Genomic DNA, 17,726 nt, shown 5'->3' on the forward strand with positions numbered 1-17,726 from the left:
TCTGTACAGCAGGGACCTGTTTTCAGCAGGTAAGCCTATATACAAGTAAGAATCTCTTACTCTTGTAACATTGTCCTGTTTTAAGAGAAAATGTTTAACGCCCATGCCCTGCAGAGGTCTCTATGACCCCAGAGAAGCACAGACCTATCTCTATTAGAGAACTATTTACACTGCACTATAAATACACATACAACACACATCTGCCCCCTCCTATTTCCCAAATAGGCTGTGAATGCCTTCTGTGAGGGGTTATGGCTCAGTCATTTTTATTATCTACAGTGACAATTAGTAGGCACCCAACATTTTTTTTTTTTTTTTGCATGAATGCTAAATGAAAATGATTTTACAACACCACTACTGGTTACATTTCAAACATTCCCACCATTACCCATCTCCAAAACAAAAACACTAAATTGCTACCAAGTTTACTATGTTTTTCACAATATAGCGCTTCAGGACTTTTTAATGTAAATAAACATTTTTGATTAATTTTCAAAATAATGATACAAATTTAGCACTCTTCTTGGAATGGAAAATTTGCTTGGAGATTACTTCATTCTTTTTCTCTTTTTCAAAAGTGCATCTCGTAGTGCCAGCTGCTTTTCTCGGAAGGAACGCTTGTTTTTTGCCCGGACATTATGGCTATATCGCATCATCATAAAGTTCTTCTGTTTTTTCTTCTCTTTATTTGTGGAACTGGAAAATGGGTTCATTTTGGTTTTCTTCCTCACAAATTCTTTTCGGTCTGTCTTTCCAGCCATTGCCGTTGCTAGTCTTGTCTCCTTGTCAGACTTTGGCTTCTTATGAAGGCGTTCAATGTCCCGAAGAGAAAGTAACTCACCCCTGGGCTCCTCATCACTATCGATTTCAATATATTTCCTCTTTTGGGCTTTCCCTGGGGCAGCGTCGAGTTCTTTCCTCATTTGGGCCATGCGGATTTTCTGGAAGTCTTCCTGAGTTAAAACTCGGCTCGTGCTAATGGCTGCAGCTTTGGCTTTCCGCTCCTCCATGGGCATGCTGTTGAGCTTCTTGGATATTTCTTGCTGTTCTTCATCAGAAGAGTGGTGCACATCAACCCACTCACCATCGGCATCTGCCTCCTCACTGAGACTGGTACTTTCCCACCCATCTTCATCGTTTTCAGCATCCTCTTCTTTTTCAACTTCTAGAACTTCTGCTCCTGGAATGTAATCTTTAGCATCTAATTCTCCATATTCTTGCACTCTTGCTTCTATGGAGGCCTCTGTAGGCTTACCCCGGAATTTCTTCTGCAACATCTTAGGATTCAGTGTTCGGAAGAGCTGAATCAAAGTTCTAGCAGACATCACCACATTCTTATCTCTGTGTGTTTTATACTGAGCCAGGTCTTGGAGAAGTTCTTCAGTCATGGCTAGAGGACATCGAGCTGTTATCTCTTTTATAGCATTGATTCCTACTGTCATGACCTCCCCAGAGTTCTTGTCGGTGACAAAATTGTTGGCCACAGTCATGAGCACTGATTGAATGATCTCTGGGGGTACTAAGTGATGAGATGCTTGGGCAGCAAACAGAAGGATCTTTGTTACTTCTCTTTGGTGGGGCTGCAGAAACCTTTGCACAAATGGATAGAAGTTAAAGAGAAAAAGCTCGTGAATTCCCACCAATCTGGAGATGAGGTTCATGAGCATCATTTTCACCTCAAACCTCTCTGTAGAGCTCTCTAGCTGCTTTAGTAGTTTTTCTGCAAAATCTTGGGGATCATGAATCAAATGAATAGCTGAAAAGTTAAAGACCTCTGGTTTTTTCTTCTTTTTTTGTTTCTTGAGCACTTTCATAGCCTTTTCCAACCTCTTCTTGTGTTTGGAACTTTTCTTCCCTGTGGCATATTGCACTAGAAGATCTCTTGCTGTTGGTCCTTCATCCTCAGATTCTGAGTCGCTGTCCTGTTTCTCCTCTTCATCTTTCCCAAGGAAAAATGTCAAAGCAGCAACTAATATCTTGGTGACCTTAGAGAAACATGCAGTTGTGATCACATTGACAGTTTTGGCATCATTCCAGATGTTTCTTCTGTAGAGTTCAATCATCACATCCAAAGATATCTTGGCTGCAGTTGCATTGCTGTCTCTTAACATGGTGTACATGAAATTCTGCAACACTATATTCACTTTATTGTTCTTGTGTTTTGCATTTATATTCTTGATATCAGTGACAATATGTGTGTATAAAGTCTTTCGCAGAAGCTTATCATGGCAACGCAGAAGTTCAAAGAAGAGTTCTAGCAAACTTGATGGGTTGATGAGATTCTTATTTCTCAGCAAGATCAAAGCTTTGCAAAATGTCATTCGAAGATCTGGATCCAAGACAGTGTGATTGTAGGAGAGAAGATCTTTCAGCTCTTGAGGAAAATTACTTAAATGTTCTGGATAGCAGTGACCAATCTGTGCCATAAACATCACCAGCTCTGCCAGTTCTTTGCTAGGTTTGTTTGGTTGTAATTTGAAAATCTCCACATTGGATTTGTAGTGATTATACTGCTGTAGAAACTCCTCGACGTAGGCTGGCGGATCCCGCTTGATCAGATTCTGTAACTGCGGCAGGTTGCTGGGCAGCTTGTTATTGTTTCTGTTAGACGTGCTGGCTGCTGACTCCAGTGTAATAAATTAAGAAGTAAGTCACGCAATTATAAAGAAGTAGGAAGAGAGAAAGATCAAGAATCACATACAAACGAATGGGAATCAGAATGGTGTTGGACTTTTCTAAAACTGACTGGAGGCTAGAAGAATGCTTTCAAAGTTTAAGGAGATAGACCCCTGGGTGGCTCAGTCAGTTAAGCGTCTGCCTTCACCTCAGGTCATGATCCCAGGGTCCTGGGATGGAGTCCTGCGCTGGGCTCCTTGCTCAGGGTGAAGCCTGCTTCTCCCTCTGCCTGCTGTTCCCCCTGCTTGTGCTCTCTCTCTCTTTCTCTGTCAAATAAATAAATAAGATCTAAAAAAAAAAAAAAAAAAAAAGTTTAAGGAGAAAATATTATCAACCCAGAATCCTGTAGCCTGTTTATATATCAAAGGGCAGAATTGAATCAAATTATCTCCAGATATAGGAAGACTCAAAGCATTTGTTTCCACTACATTCTTTTTGTGAAACTACTGAGGAAAATAATTACACAAAATGACAGATTTGACCAAGGGAAAAAAGCCATTGGAAATAAGATGTACGGACATAGAAAAATGGCAAGGAGAAGTCACATATTCACGGATGTGTGTCAGGGAAGCAGAGTCTTCAGTCCAAGTGGAAGGAAGAAGGTGGATATCAATAAGAAGAAGACTTTTAAAAAAAGAAAAAGGGGAAATATATTATTTCATGTTTCAGTGTTTGAGAAAAAGATTGGTAGGTGTTTGACAGATTGCTGGAAACTTTGGGAAAATTAGCTATAGATACGACGAAATATAAATGAATTAAACTAAGGCAATCATTGACTCCACAAAAGAAAGTTGAATCCAAAGGAATGATAGTTATATAATAATTCTTGGCTCAACAGCAAATACTTAGAAAAACACAACAATGGCAGCTAGTAATTGAAACAAAAAATAGATTATAGAACTATAATGAAAAAAAAATTGAGGGAAGGGAAGCTGCGGTGTATAAGAGAGCTAATATCAAACTATTATAACAGAAAATCAATACAGGGGCGCCTGGGTGGCTCAGTCGTTAAGCGTCTGCCTTCGGCTCAGGTCATGATCCCGGGGTCCTGGGATCGAGCCCCGCATCGGGCTCCCTGCTCAGCCAGGAGCCTGCTTCTCCCTCTCCCACTCCCCCTGCTTATGTTCCCTCTCTCACGGTGTCTCTCTCTGTCAAATAAATAAATAAAATATTAAAAAAAAAAAATCAATACATAATACCTACAATAGATAAATCAGTATATACATATTGTTGAAAAGCATGAAGGTTAATATAAAAAAGAAACAATAACCGTAACAATAAACTAAAACTGTTGAAGGTGGTTGTCTCTAGAGAATGGGATTAACAAGGAAAAGAGAAGCCAGAGGAATGCTACACTTAGTCAAAACTTCGGTAGACTAAGGTCTTAAGTTCATGTATAACTTTGATAAGGAATAATAGCTGATTACAAGCCAAGTGTGATGTATTATTTAAAAAATAAAAATTTTCTTCCAATAGTCTTGTGAGAAAGAAAGAAAGGGAGTAGGCAGTTATACCTAATGCCCAACTAGGACCTCAGCAATCAATCTACACCATAAAAAAGTCCCACTGGCTTATCAGATCCTGTGGACAAGTTAAATACAGAAAGAATTGTACGTCTGATTCAGCAGAGGATAATTGTTACAAAATCACAATGTTAACACCCAGTGGATTCAAGCCCTGCATTCGCCATTAACCTGTGTGATTCAGGGCAAGTCATTTAACCTTTCTGTATCTCCGTTTCCTCATCTACAAAATACAGGATATATCTTATACGTCATAGTTTTAGGGGATGATTCAATGGGTTAATACTGCTAACATGCTTACAACAGCACCTGGTACATAGTAAATGCTCAATAAAGGTTAGCAATTATTATTATCAAAAGAACTCCCTAACATAAGTCCTCTGAAAATAGAGGTGTCACCCGTTGAGCTTTCTATGGTTTCCAATTGACAACTCATTCTCTAATGCACCCACTAAGGGCAGTGAACCAGTCAGGGTCAAAGGAGAAGGCAAGGGGAAGCGGGGACCCTAGCCCCTCTCCTATGCCCTCTGGCCTGGCTTCCTTTTGTCCTGTGAAGGTATTTTACCCACACAAATGAGCCTTGCCAAACCAACAGCCAAAGAAAAAGATGCTTTAGGTTTGCATTTAGCGCCCTATTAGAAAGAAATATCTATGCTATTATTTAACGGGAGATTTATCTTTCTGGACATTAAGTGGAAGGGGTTGGGAAATAATCTCTTGGTTGCTATTAGAGGGTGAGGTGCAACTAGTTCCCTGATTCTTTGCCGTCCATGGAAGGCTTTTCATATTTGTGCCTTTTATAGAAATTTGCAAAGAAAAAGAGAAAGCCCCTTCACTGCTCACCTACTCAAAACCTTTTCATTTCCAAATCAAGGGAAGCTGCCAAAATTGTATTAATTTTTAAAAAATAACTCTCTCAGTAATGCTCCCCTTGGATGAATAAAGAGGGAGTCTAATTCCGAGCCCATTTTTTATCCTCCATTGTGTACACACTACAATGTACAAGTTAGCTCATTAGTGCTCTCGGCAAGGGCCATCATTTTTAAATGATCAAAGTGTTTGTTTGGGGAGAAATCAGTCACATAGAGTAATGGTTCCCAAACTGTGATCCTGAGCATTTAGAGGAGAGTCCTCTGTGGTTCATTTAGGAGATATTTTAAGGGAAATGTGAAGGCTAATAAAATATAGGACCAAGTAGGAATGGTTTGAAGATAAAGGGACATAGAATGGTCATTATATTGATTTGGGGACAGGGATCTGAAATCAGAGGCAGTTCAAAAATGAGAAATAAGAAATGTAAATCATTGTATATAAAACAGATGCAAAATAATCCTAGGACTTGATGATTTAGGTCATATGCTAAAAGGAAATTTTTATAATAGAGACAAATTTTGTAATATAACTCTTAAAATGAAAACTATATATGGCTAAACTTTAAAACAGAATGCTTTAACTTAATAATCTTTCAAATAAAATTTTTCATAGAGCAAAAGGCAAATTCTTGCTCCTTATAAGTAGAGATGATTTAAATAGAGATTGCTAAGTTTTAATCATTAAATAAAGAAAATATGTTTTTGTTCATATTTCATATTCTCAAGTTTCCCTGGTAATTTGTGGCTTTACCACTGATTTGATTTTCCTCATCTAGCCACAGTGAAAGACACACCCAAATCAAACAGCAACAAAAAAGAAAAAGTTGAGAGTTATTTTTGAAATTTTGACCACAAGTTCTACAGAAACTTAATGGCAAGTTTCCTGAAGGAACGTAAAAAGTATTTATTAAATATCCTTTAGAGGAGTTTGGTTGTAGGTTGCTAGACATGTTGCAGGGACTTATGGGATGTTAATTTGGGGGTCTCTGTTGAAAGAAGAAAAGGAGTAAGATGGGGATTGGAAGGTCTTGGTGAAGCAAATGAATTTGGGGTTGGAAAAATGTTTTAAATGCATATTTCATACCTTTCTTATAAAATTTGGGATAGAATATTTTCCTTTTAACGTTATGAAACATCACTTAAAATTTCTGCTTCATGATTTGTAAAGACCTTGAGAAACCGATAAAGGCTAAACAGATTCCCTTCAATAGCAATTAATAATGGGGATTTACAGTGAGTATATGGGGAGGAAGGCAAAATTCATCCTAACCATAAAACAAGGTTATCTCTAGAGAAAGAATCTCAACTCTTTCTGGAACTCCAAACATACCTGTAGAAAACACACTGTAAGTAACAACGGCTAATTTGCAGTGATTTATAGGCATCTAGCAGCACTCCTAGGAGATATTACATAATCTTAAAGGAGAGTGTATTTTGAAAAAAACACCTTCCATGTAGTTATGACCTGCTCCTATCCTGAACCTTGATTAAAAATCAAAGAAAGAACCAAAAGCTTAAAGCAAGGAAAAATCCAAAAAAAAGTTCAAAGTATATGAGCTTCAATCTGCATTAGTAGTTAAAAGCAATGGAGCAAAGAAAGCTTCAATAAGGATAAAGTAAATTAAAAAGAGAAGAAATGTATTTTTATTTTAATGTAGAGACTATATGCAGTTCATGCTAATAAGCCCAAATAACGGCACAGCACTTGGGATCTGGCAGGTATGGGATAGATGTCATTAAATTGAATATTAAAGTATCAATAGAAATATTTCACTCTATTTCTCAAAATGATTTCATATATATTATCCCATTTCATAAAAGCAGTACTATTGCACAATAGGAAGAAAATTGTTACATCCATTTGAAAGATAAGGAAATCGAGCTACAGTTCAAAAGAGCATTTCTGGGGTGATTTCTGTAAGCAAAACATTGTGTTGAGTCCTGTGTAAGCCAGGTAGAATTACTATTATAATAAATATATTTCTTTTTTACTTAACATCCAAAATGTCATGTGATCTACAAAATCAGCCTCTTGAAGAGGTATCACTGATTACTAAACTGAGGCACAAAGATATTAAGTAACTACACATTAGCCAGCTAGTCATCTGATCCTATACCAATACACACCATGTTTCCCTGAGGCCACGCAGAGCAGAATCTGCTGCTCTCTTTCCATTGGACTATTCCTTCCCAAAATGTCAGGGTGATGTATGGATTGGCATATGGGTCAAGAAAACAGTCCTGCTTTATTCAAGTCAAAATCATCAGAGAGAATTCCTAAGTAAGCAACACAGCTAAGTTTGTCCAGTTTGCTCTCCTTTCACTGGCCATGCAGCACTGCCCGATATTTTGAGGTCATATTTATACGGATAGACTTTCAGCTGATGCTAAAGGCACTTGTCCTTCAGACTTTTTCCTCACCAGAAATCTTGCCTTCTCTTTAGTGTATGCAACCCTTCACCCTGTCGAATGCTATTCTTTGCAACTCAGCTCACATGATATCCTTCAGATGATAAGCAAGCGGAGCAACAGCTGCATCAGCGGCCATGTCATTTTGGGTTACATGTTTCTGTCCTTTCTTCATGAAACTGCGTTGCTGGAACGCTGACCTCCCCGGTTGCAGTCAACTGCCATGGGCTACTAGTCAAAGAAAAAGCGTGAGCGCTAAAGAGCAAGGGCAATCACAGCAGAGAAACTTCCGGTTCGCCTAATCTTACATTCCTGTCTTTTCCTCTACCATGCCAACTTGATGATTTATAAAGAATACCTTCTTATGGGATTCCAACTTTAAACTTCAATTTAAGGACAGTGTCTTTTTCTTTTAGTAAATTTTACTTCAAGTAAACAAACTTAAAGCAGTGACAGCATTTTATCTTTAGCTTAAAAAAAAAAGTGGGGGATACAATCTAAAACAAAGACATCTACAGACTGTTTTAGAGTGTCCTATTCTCACACTCAGACTGGAACTGTGTGACCCTTTTAGTTGCTTTACGTTTATTTCCCCTTCATGTGTTCCTGTTTCCTATCTGATCCTTTTTAGATACTTAAAATACTTGATTATTTTTCAAAGATACATTTATTATCAGTACAAAGAAAAATAGTAGTCTTTGATGGTGCCCAGCGAATTCATTTCCATTTTCCTCATTGATCATCGTTCCCTTTACACAGAGGAAACATGGCTTAAGCCAGAAAAAGAACTTAAATCTCTGTAATTCCAATAACATGGACCCCTTCAAGCTGATAATAATTAATCATTGGTTATGAATAAATAATTCATTCATTATGAAGAAATTACAATATCTGACAATACCCAACAACTCTGCTGACTTTCTCTTATCTTTGCTTGTGCTAGATTCTGAAGACCAGCTCTTCTAATGGCTCTAGAGCCAGTCCTCACAGGAGTAAGTATATGTTAGCCCCACTGTCTTGAGAGGATTAATATTCAGTAAGGCTCTCTGGGCGCCTGGGTGGCTCAGTCGTTAAGCGTCTGCCTTCGGCTCAGGTCATGATCTCAGGGTCCTGGGATCGAGCCTCACATCGGGCTCCCCGCTCGGCGGGAAGCCTGCTTCTCCCTCTCCCACTCCCCCTGCTTGTGTTCCCTCTCTCGCTGTGTCTCTCTCTGTCAAGGAAATAAATAAAATCTTTAAAAAAAAAAAAAAAAAAAATATTCAGTAAGGCTCTCAAGACCCAGAGTTGGTGGGCAACCACCTTAAGTCTCTGTTCTAATGTTAGGCCTAAATGTTAGGTCTAAATCTGAGAATTCTTGTGGCCCCTCCCTATGTTCTTTACCTGCCTCTAGTATTGATTTAATCTATAAGATGGATCCCCCATCCTTGACAGGTAGTCCTTGGTACCCTGATCCTTCCCTATAAAGGAGAGTGCCTTCTCTGAACCACACTTGGTTGCTGAAGGGCTGCATCCCCTGAAATCTTGCTCATTCTCTTTCTTGGGACTAGACTATATTCTTAGCATCTGTGTCACCTAGTGGAGGCCCTGCTACATATGCACAGATCTCTTAGCACAGAATAGCATCTCACCCCAAACATTTGTGACCTTGTTCCTGCCAAGTGTTTGAACCAACTGGTAAACATGATTGTTTAAAATGTCTTTGAGTTTCTTTTACTCCTGAATGTTTGTCTTACCAGAACCAGTCCCTGAAAATGTATTAATTTTTACCCCTCTAGAAATTGAATTTTTCTGGTGAATGGTAACAAGAGAGAAGTCCCTACAAAGTTTAGAAAACCATATAGAAAATGCCATTTTGGATCTGCAACAACTTGATATTCTCTTCTTTCTCTCCCTCTCTCAGTCTCTGACTATCTCTGTCTCTGTCTGTCTGTCTCTATCTCTCTATCTCTCTCTCACACACACACATTCCACCTAGGGAAGTTTTTCTTAGAGAAAGTATTTAAAAAGTATAGATTTTCTTGCACCAAAATCAATAAGATACCTAGGAATAAACCTATCCAAAGAGGTAAAAGATCAGTACTCTGAAAACTATAGAACATTTATGAAAGAAATTGAAGAGGGCACAGAGAAATTGAAAAACAATCCATGCTCATGGATTGGAAGAACAAACATTGTTAAAATGTCTATACTACTCAAAGCAATCTACACATTTAATGCAATGCCTATCAAAATACCACCAGCATTTTTCATAGAGCTAGAACAAATAATCCTAAAATGTGTATGGAACCACAAAAGACACTGAATAGCCAAAGCAATTCTGAAAAAGAGAAGAAGAGCTGGAGGCATCACAATTCTGAATGTCAAGCTCTATTACAAAGCTGTAGTCATCAAGACAGTATGGTACTGACACACCAACAGACACATAGATTAATGGAACAGAACAGAAAAACTGGAAATGGTCCTGCAACTGTATAATCAACTCATCTTTGACTAATCAGGAAAGAATTTTTAATAGAAAAAAGACAGTCTCTTCAACAAATGGTGTTGGGAACCCAGCAACATGCAGAAGAATGAAACTGGACCACTTTTTATACCATACACAAAAATAAATTCAAAATGGGTGAAAGACCTAAATGTGAAACAGGAAACCATCAAAATCCTAGAGAACACAGACAATAAACTCTTTCACCTCGGCCGTAGCAACTTCTTACTAGACACGTTGCCAGAGGCAAGGAAAACAAAAGGGACTATTGGGACTTCATTAAGACAAAAAGCTTCTGCACAGTGAAGGAAACAATCAACAAAACTAAAAGGCAGCCCACAGAATGGGAGAAGATACTTGCAAATGACATATTTTATAAAGAGTTAATATCCAAAATCTGTAAAGAACTTACCAAGTCAACACTTGAAAAACAAATAATCCAGTTAAGAAATGGACAGAAGATGAATAGACATTTTTCCAAAGAAGACACCCAGACGGCCAACAGGCACATGAAAAGATTCTCAACGTCATTTATCATCAGGGAAATACAAATCAAACCCACAATGAGCTATCACCTCACACCTGAGAGAATGGCTAAAATTAACAACACAGAACACAACAGATGTTGGCGAGGATGTGGAGAAAGGGGAACCCTCTTCCATTGTTGGTGGGAATGCAAACTGGTGCAGCCACTCTGGAAAACAGTATGGAGGTTCCTCAAAAAGTTAAAAATAGAACTACCCTATGACCCAGCAATTGCACTACTAGGTATTTACCCAAAGGATACAAAAATAAATTTGAAGGGGTACATGCACCCCAATGTTTATAGCAGCATTATCAACAATAGCTAAACTATGGAAAGAGCTCAAATGTCCATGGACTGATGAATGGATAAAGACGAAGTGGTATGTGTGTGTGTGTGTGTGTGTGTGTGTGTATGTGAATATTTCTCAGCCATCAAAAAGAATGAAATCTTGTCATTTGCAAGGGAAAGGATGGAGCTAGGGTGTATTATTTAAGCAAAATAAGTCTGAGAAAGACAAATACCATAGGATTGAACTCATAGAATTTAAGAAATAAAACAGATGAAAATATGGAAAGGAGGGGGAAAAAAAGAGAAAGAGGGAAGCAAACCATAAGAGACTCTTAACTATAGAAAACAAACTGAGTGTTGATGGAGGGAGGTGGATGGGAAATGGGCTAAATGGGTGATGGGTATTAAGGAGAGCACTTGTTATGATGAGCATTGGGTGTTATATGTAAGTGATGACTCACTAAATTCTACTCCTGAAACCAATATTACACTATATGTTAACTAACTAGAATTTAAATAAAAATTTGCAAAAAAAAAAAAAAAGTACAGATTTTCTAAGACATATGTCTAGATTTTCTAAGATATAGAGGGAGCTAGAGCCTTACAGGCAGAATAGAAGTTGGCGATCTCTAGCTTCTTTTTTTTAAGACTGGCTTATTTATTTGAGAAAGAGGAGGGGGAGGGGCAGAGGAAGGGGGAGAGAGAAAGAATCCTCAAGCAGACTCCCCAGTGAGTGGGAAGCCCAACATGGGGCTCTATCTCACGACGCTGAGATCATGACCCAAGCCAAACCAAGAGTCTGATGCTCAACCGACTGAGCCACCCAGACACCCCAACATCTCTAGCTTCTTAATGCAAGCTGACATTGCATGGGGTTGTGCTACTGGTTCCATAGGCTGAGTTTTAAAACAGAAGCTGGGAAATAGAGGAGACTCTTAGTTTTTATTGTTGCCATGGTTGTGGTTGTTGTTAGTTTAGCTTTAAAGCTTACAAGATTTGGCACCCAGTGAATAGTAGAAGCCAGATTTTGATTCATAAGACTAAGATTGAGTTCAAGAATCTGTATTTTTAAAAGTTTCCCAAGTGATTCTTGTGATCAGCCAAATTTTGTAACCACTGCACTAGGGAATGGTGACGATTTCGTTGCATACCCTACCTAACGATATGCAACCTAGCATGGTTTCAGAAGACATTTCCCCTCCCAAATAAGGGGAAGACCTAAGACCCTACTGCTAGGATTTTGGTATCAGCCTCTGGACACTCCAAAGTCATTGTCAAAATAAATAAGTTAATAAATTGGTGGTCTCAGATTAGGAATGAAAAGCAATGCTGGGTAATACCACAGGTGGAAAGTATATTCCAGAATGAAAGAATGAAAGCCCGGAGAAAGGAACTATCCTTGTTTTTGGTCCTGAATAACTGTCTGGGCTTGTCTTGCCTGTAAAAAAAAAAAAAAAAAAAAAAAAAAAAAAAGATAAAGATAAAAGCATATGAAGATAATATTGGAAATATCAAGAAAGGCAACTGGTAATGCCCAATCAAATTAAAGGAACTACGCCACATACTGGTGAGATCAAACTAAAGCTGATGAATCCATTGCACACATCTAGTTAATTATAAATAAGGATAAATGTCAAATAGATTAAAAAGCAGGAAAAACTCCTGGGTGACAACATCATTCACACAATGACATGTGCATCCTCATTCAGGGCCACATCAATTGCTCTCGCAACCTTAGGTTAGTTACCATACTACTAAATCCACCATAAGGCACACAGATTAAGACCATGTATATAAAACTCTGATGTCTAGCTCAGTGGATGTAATCTTTGTTTCTTCTTCCCTACTCTTCAAAAGAAATCCTTCCTAGGACAATAGAGAAAATCACAGCAACCATGCCTAGCATCCAGCAACAATAAATTCATGCCCATGGGAGAAAGTGAAGATAATCATGAGAAATCCTAAGACAATGTAGGGTACCAAATAAGAACACAACAAGAATAAACCCATTGTTTAGTAATGTAAATAATATGTATCTATGAAAATAACTATTTTTGAAATAAGAAAAATGTAGTGATATGAGAGACATTATGTTATATTTTTGCAAATGTCTTTAATGTCTGGCTTAATAGATGACAGCATGAATCTCACATCTGCTTCTTCATTTAATCTATTGTGATATCACATGTCCCATAGCCTCTGGAAGACTTCATTTTATATTCATGTAAGACTAAGAGAATAAGAATAAGAGTTAAAAAAAGCAAATAATATTTTAAAATTATTATGGAAATGGATTTGACTTCTGGTACCCCCTGAAAGGCAAGGAATCCCCAAGGATCCCTAAAAGGTGATCACCTTTTGAGAACTTTGATGGAGAACTTTGCCTGTTGGATCTATATGCACAAATATATGAGTGAATGAACAAATGAACATACAGTAGAAAGTGAAAAGTAGAAAATACAAAAGCCCCTTTCTTTTATCAAATTTTCTAGTGAATATTCTTTATGTTGTGTGTCCTGAATGCAATCCCTCTTGGATGAGAGTAGGGACAGCCATTCCTAATCCAATGAAATGATCTTGGTGGGTACTGTCGAAATCATAACCTGGCCTGTTAAGTCCTTATCTGCCACCCAACCTGATCAGCCATTGTTCTAAGAACAACTTCATAACCAAAACAAAACCAATTATTCTTTACCTAGAATTTTCTGGCTCAAGCTAATGGGGAAGAACTTTTTCTTCTACAATAAACCACTCTAAGCATATGAACTGCCAACTCTTATCTTACCCCCTTTTTGAGAAAGACTGTGTGTTGTGGAGGAAAAAGAAATTAGTAATTAGGCAGAGGCAGAGCACAGAGCATTTCTAAATGTCAATTATATGGTAAATTTTGTTTTCTCAGGTGTCCACAAGATCTCTTATTCCACATGTTCTTCTTATAACAGGACACTGGCACTCCTCTCATTAAGAATCTACATTCCCTTGGGGTGCCTGGGTGGCTCAGTTGGTTAAGCTCTTGATTTCAGCTCAGGTCATGATCTCAGGATCATGAGATCAAGCCCCATGTTGGACTCCATGTCGGTCTTGGAGCCTGCTTAAGATTCTCCCTCTCCTTCTCCGTCTGGCCCTCTTCACTTGCTCTCTCTCTCAAAAAAAAAAAAAAAAAAAAAAGAAAAGAAAAGAAAAAGGAAAAAAAAGAAAGAAAAAGAAAAAAAAAGAAATAGAAGAATCTATATTCCCTTCTCTTAAATTTAGCAAGCCTCTAACTACCACAAAAGTAACAGTATATGACTTCCAAAACTGGTACATAAAAGGTCATACAACTTCCATCTAGTCCTCTTGAAATACTAGCTCTTCGAACCCAGTTACTGTGCCATGAGGACACTGAATGAGGTCATAAAAGACCCATGTGGAAGGAAATAGAGTCCCCCACCCTTAACTCTCAGCTCCAGTTGGGCTTCCAGGAAATATAGCGTTGGCTTTCCAGGTATGTGAGTAAGCCATCTTGGAAGTAAATCCTCCAGGTCTGAGTGGAGCTGCCCTAGCCAATGAGTTGAACTTCCCTACTGACTCCTGCCCAAATTAAAGAGTTGTGAGTTAAATTAACATTTGGGGATGGTCTATTATGCAACCATAGATAACTAATATCTAGTATTAACCATAGATAACTAATATGGGAGCCAATACCCTTTTACTTTTCTAGTTAAATTAGTTCAGATTGGGTTTCTACATTTGCAACTAATAGAGATCTGAGCAGTATAAGATGATTTTAATGTAGATTTTCATATTTGTTAGTTGGTTGTCACTATTTAATATTAAGTGATAGAGAAGACAGGAGAAAGGAGGTTTCCTTTGCTATCATCTAATAATTTTAACCAGCTGCCCAAAGCCCAGACTTGTTTTGGATATACAATGATTAATTTTTTTTTTAATTTTTTTATTGTTATGTTAATCCCCATACATTACATCATTAGTTTTAGATATAGTGTTCCATGATTCATTGTTTGTGCGTAACACCCAGTGCTCCATGCAGAACGTGCCCTCCTCAATACCCATCACCAGGCTAACCCACCCTCCCACCCCCCTCCCCTCTAGAACCCTCAGTTTGTTTTTCAGAGTCCATCGTCTCTCATGGTTCTTCTCCCCCTCCGATTTCCCCCCCTTCATTCTTCCCCTCCTGCTACATTCTTCTTCTTCTTTTTTTCTTTCTTAACATATATTGCATTATTTGTTTCAGAGGTACAGATCTGAGATTCAACAGTCTTGCACAATTCACAGTGCTTACCAGAACACATACCCTCCCCAGTGTCCATCACCCAGTCACCCCATCCCTCCCACCCCACCCCCCCACTCCAGCAACCCTCAGTTTGTTTCCTGAGATTAAGAATTCCTCATATCAATGAGGTCATATGATACATGTCTTTCTCTGTTTGACTTATTTCGCTCAGCATAATACCCTCCAGTTCCATACAATGATTAATTTATTAATAGCTTGTATCCTGCAAACGAATATCAGTTCCACCTTATTTTTGAATAATGTGAACAGATTTCCCAAATTAACAAAGCAATAGATCTATTCTTTTTTTTTTTTAAGGTTTAATTTATTTATTTGAGAGAGAGTACGAGTGGGGCAGGGGGGTTGCAGAGGGACAGAGGGAGAGAGAGAAGCAGACTCCCTGCTGAGGAGGGAGCCAGAGTGGGGCTGGACCTCAGGGCCCTGAGAATATAGATCTATTTTCTTATTAAGTAATTTCCTTAATTGTTTCTGAAAATTACAACCATAATTTTGAGGGGAAAAAAATGTACTGTTGTATAGGTGAATAATAGAAAAGTTCCCTGTATCATTTGCCCACTTAACATTTTCCATCCAATATAAAATAATCTTTGTGAATCCTTCAACTGTGACAAAATCATCCTGAAGTATTTTGCTTAAGGGAATGAGGTCATCTCTCTTTCTCACATGATCAGTGGGTGGTGTGGGAGAACATTTCAAGATATAGGAAGCCAATCGTGTTCAAACTTGACAGTGTAGTGATTGCCTTGAAATTTCCCAACATTAAAAAAAGGTTTTTTTAGACAATTATATATATTTTATTTTTAATGTATCACAAAATATTAATTTTTAAGTTATTGTATCTTATATTATCCAATTTTATTATTATTCAAATAGTTATCTATTCTGATTCTTTGACTTGAATTTGACTTTTTCTTTTTCCTTTGAAACTACATCTGGCATTAGGTTGGGTTTTCAAAAGGATCATCATTTATAGCCCTAGAGATACTAGAGGTTTACAGTAGTTAGAAAGGCTCCCTGAAAATATTACATTAATTTCTAAGTTCAAGGAAGAAGCCCTAAAAGAGTTGTAGTGGCTCATGAAGATGACTTTAAAGAACATTAGCCACCCCAAGATCTGTAGTTGAAAATAACAGTGGTGGGGATAATTTTTCTTCCCTCCATCTATGCAGAAGCCTGCTCCTTATCCTTGAAGACATCAGAGTTTCCATTTTTCAGGCATTTGTGTCCTAAGGAAGGACATCATTATCACAAGGCTCTCTGCCAACCACAGGCCTTAAAAGGCTATCAGGTCATTTTCTGTCCCAGCCTTCTTTCTTCCATTCTTTCCTCCCTGAATATCTGCCAATTACTTCCACCAATTGTTTCCTGTCCCCAAACTTGCTTTTGATCTGTGATGGGTCTTAACTTACTACGTGGTTAATACGTTTTCAAATTAGTCTTCTGTAGATATTTTAATAGCATTGAGTATTGGTAATCCTTGTGCTCTTCCTTATTTCTTCCACTCAGGTCAGACTAGAGGTTTCCCAAGGCTCTCAGTTCATTGGTTTAGGAGCCCTCGAGATGCATTAAAGAGCTAATGACCCATAAAAATTCAGGCTTGATGTTTTTTAACCCTCTCTGGTTCTCTTTCCTTGTATGTATAAGTCTACCACTACAGAGTGTCCATTTTCAAATTATGCATCTGCAGGTTCCCAGGGAAAATTAATAGTCTACAATATGAAGTTGATTTAAAATTTGGATATGAAAAGTCTCCGTAGTGTTGTTACTTTTTTAGCAGTCAAGTGAATAATGCTAATATGTCTAATTAATACCTAAAGAGATTTTTTTCCCATTTGATCAATTACAAAAATATTGTTAATATTTTTTCAGGATACGTTGTGTTTATATAGGGGATTCATTATAGAATCATTATTCTATTTTTTCCAGGAGGAGATGTGAATATGAAAGAACCATCAAGTAGTTCCTCTGTCCCTCCAGACATGGGGGAGCCTACAATGATTAATCTGTACCAATTCTTTTAACAGATAAATCAAATAGGCACTCTAAAGTGCTTCCTACTTTCTATCATTTCAACTGAATTTATAACACTTCAGTTCCTATAGAAAGAAGGTTTAAGAATTGTTAAAAATCAGAATATTAAAAATAACCCATAGGCAAACAATCCTTTTGTGACCTAGAAAACAAATAGAGTGTGTAAGGCTAAAATTACTTGACAGAAACAAACAAAAAAAGAAAGAATTTCTGTTAAAAATAATAATAATAAAGTCTCTTTAAAGCATTTTGTTTGTTTCTTTAAAAAAAAAAAAAGCTTTGTTAGTGTTTGCCAATTATGGATGGAAAAGATGTTGGAATTTGGCTCTTTCAAAGGTGATGATCAAAGTCTTTTCATTCAGCTTTTTGTGACTATTAAAGCTGCTCATTTGGTGGAGACGATCATTAGCGCCTTAATGTGAAACAAAAGCTTCAGGACAAGAACTTCTGGTTGAAGATCAATATGAGAGATATCGTTTCAGTTACAGCCTTAATAATTGTAACCGTAGGGAGTCTGGCAGAGTTGGTTTTATGAATTAATATAATATAGAATCCACCAGGTACAAATAGAGAGTACAAATAAAGGAGACTTGCTGGTAGTGACTACACTGGGAATATTTGGGTG

At 37.7% G+C, this 17,726-nt stretch overlaps 2 protein-coding genes across 3 annotated transcripts in view; both read right to left on the minus strand.

Annotated features, from left to right (window-relative positions):
* The window catches only part of ARHGAP15 (Rho GTPase activating protein 15), a 602,789-nt gene that overhangs the window by 536,524 nt on the left and 48,539 nt on the right, over positions 1-17,726 (minus strand). The gene's annotated exons all lie outside the window — the stretch shown is intronic.
* LOC116636361 (protein SDA1 homolog) lies at positions 244-2,615 on the minus strand. The gene has a single exon (XM_032411145.1). It carries the CDS (start codon positions 2,430-2,432, stop codon positions 549-551), a length of 1,884 nt encoding a protein of 627 aa, XP_032267036.1. The 5' UTR covers positions 2,433-2,615; the 3' UTR covers positions 244-548.

The sequence above is a fragment of the Phoca vitulina genome, unplaced genomic scaffold (genome assembly GCF_004348235.1).
Source record: "Phoca vitulina isolate PV1807 unplaced genomic scaffold, GSC_HSeal_1.0 scaffold1, whole genome shotgun sequence".
Classification (NCBI taxonomy): Eukaryota; Metazoa; Chordata; class Mammalia; order Carnivora; family Phocidae; genus Phoca; species Phoca vitulina.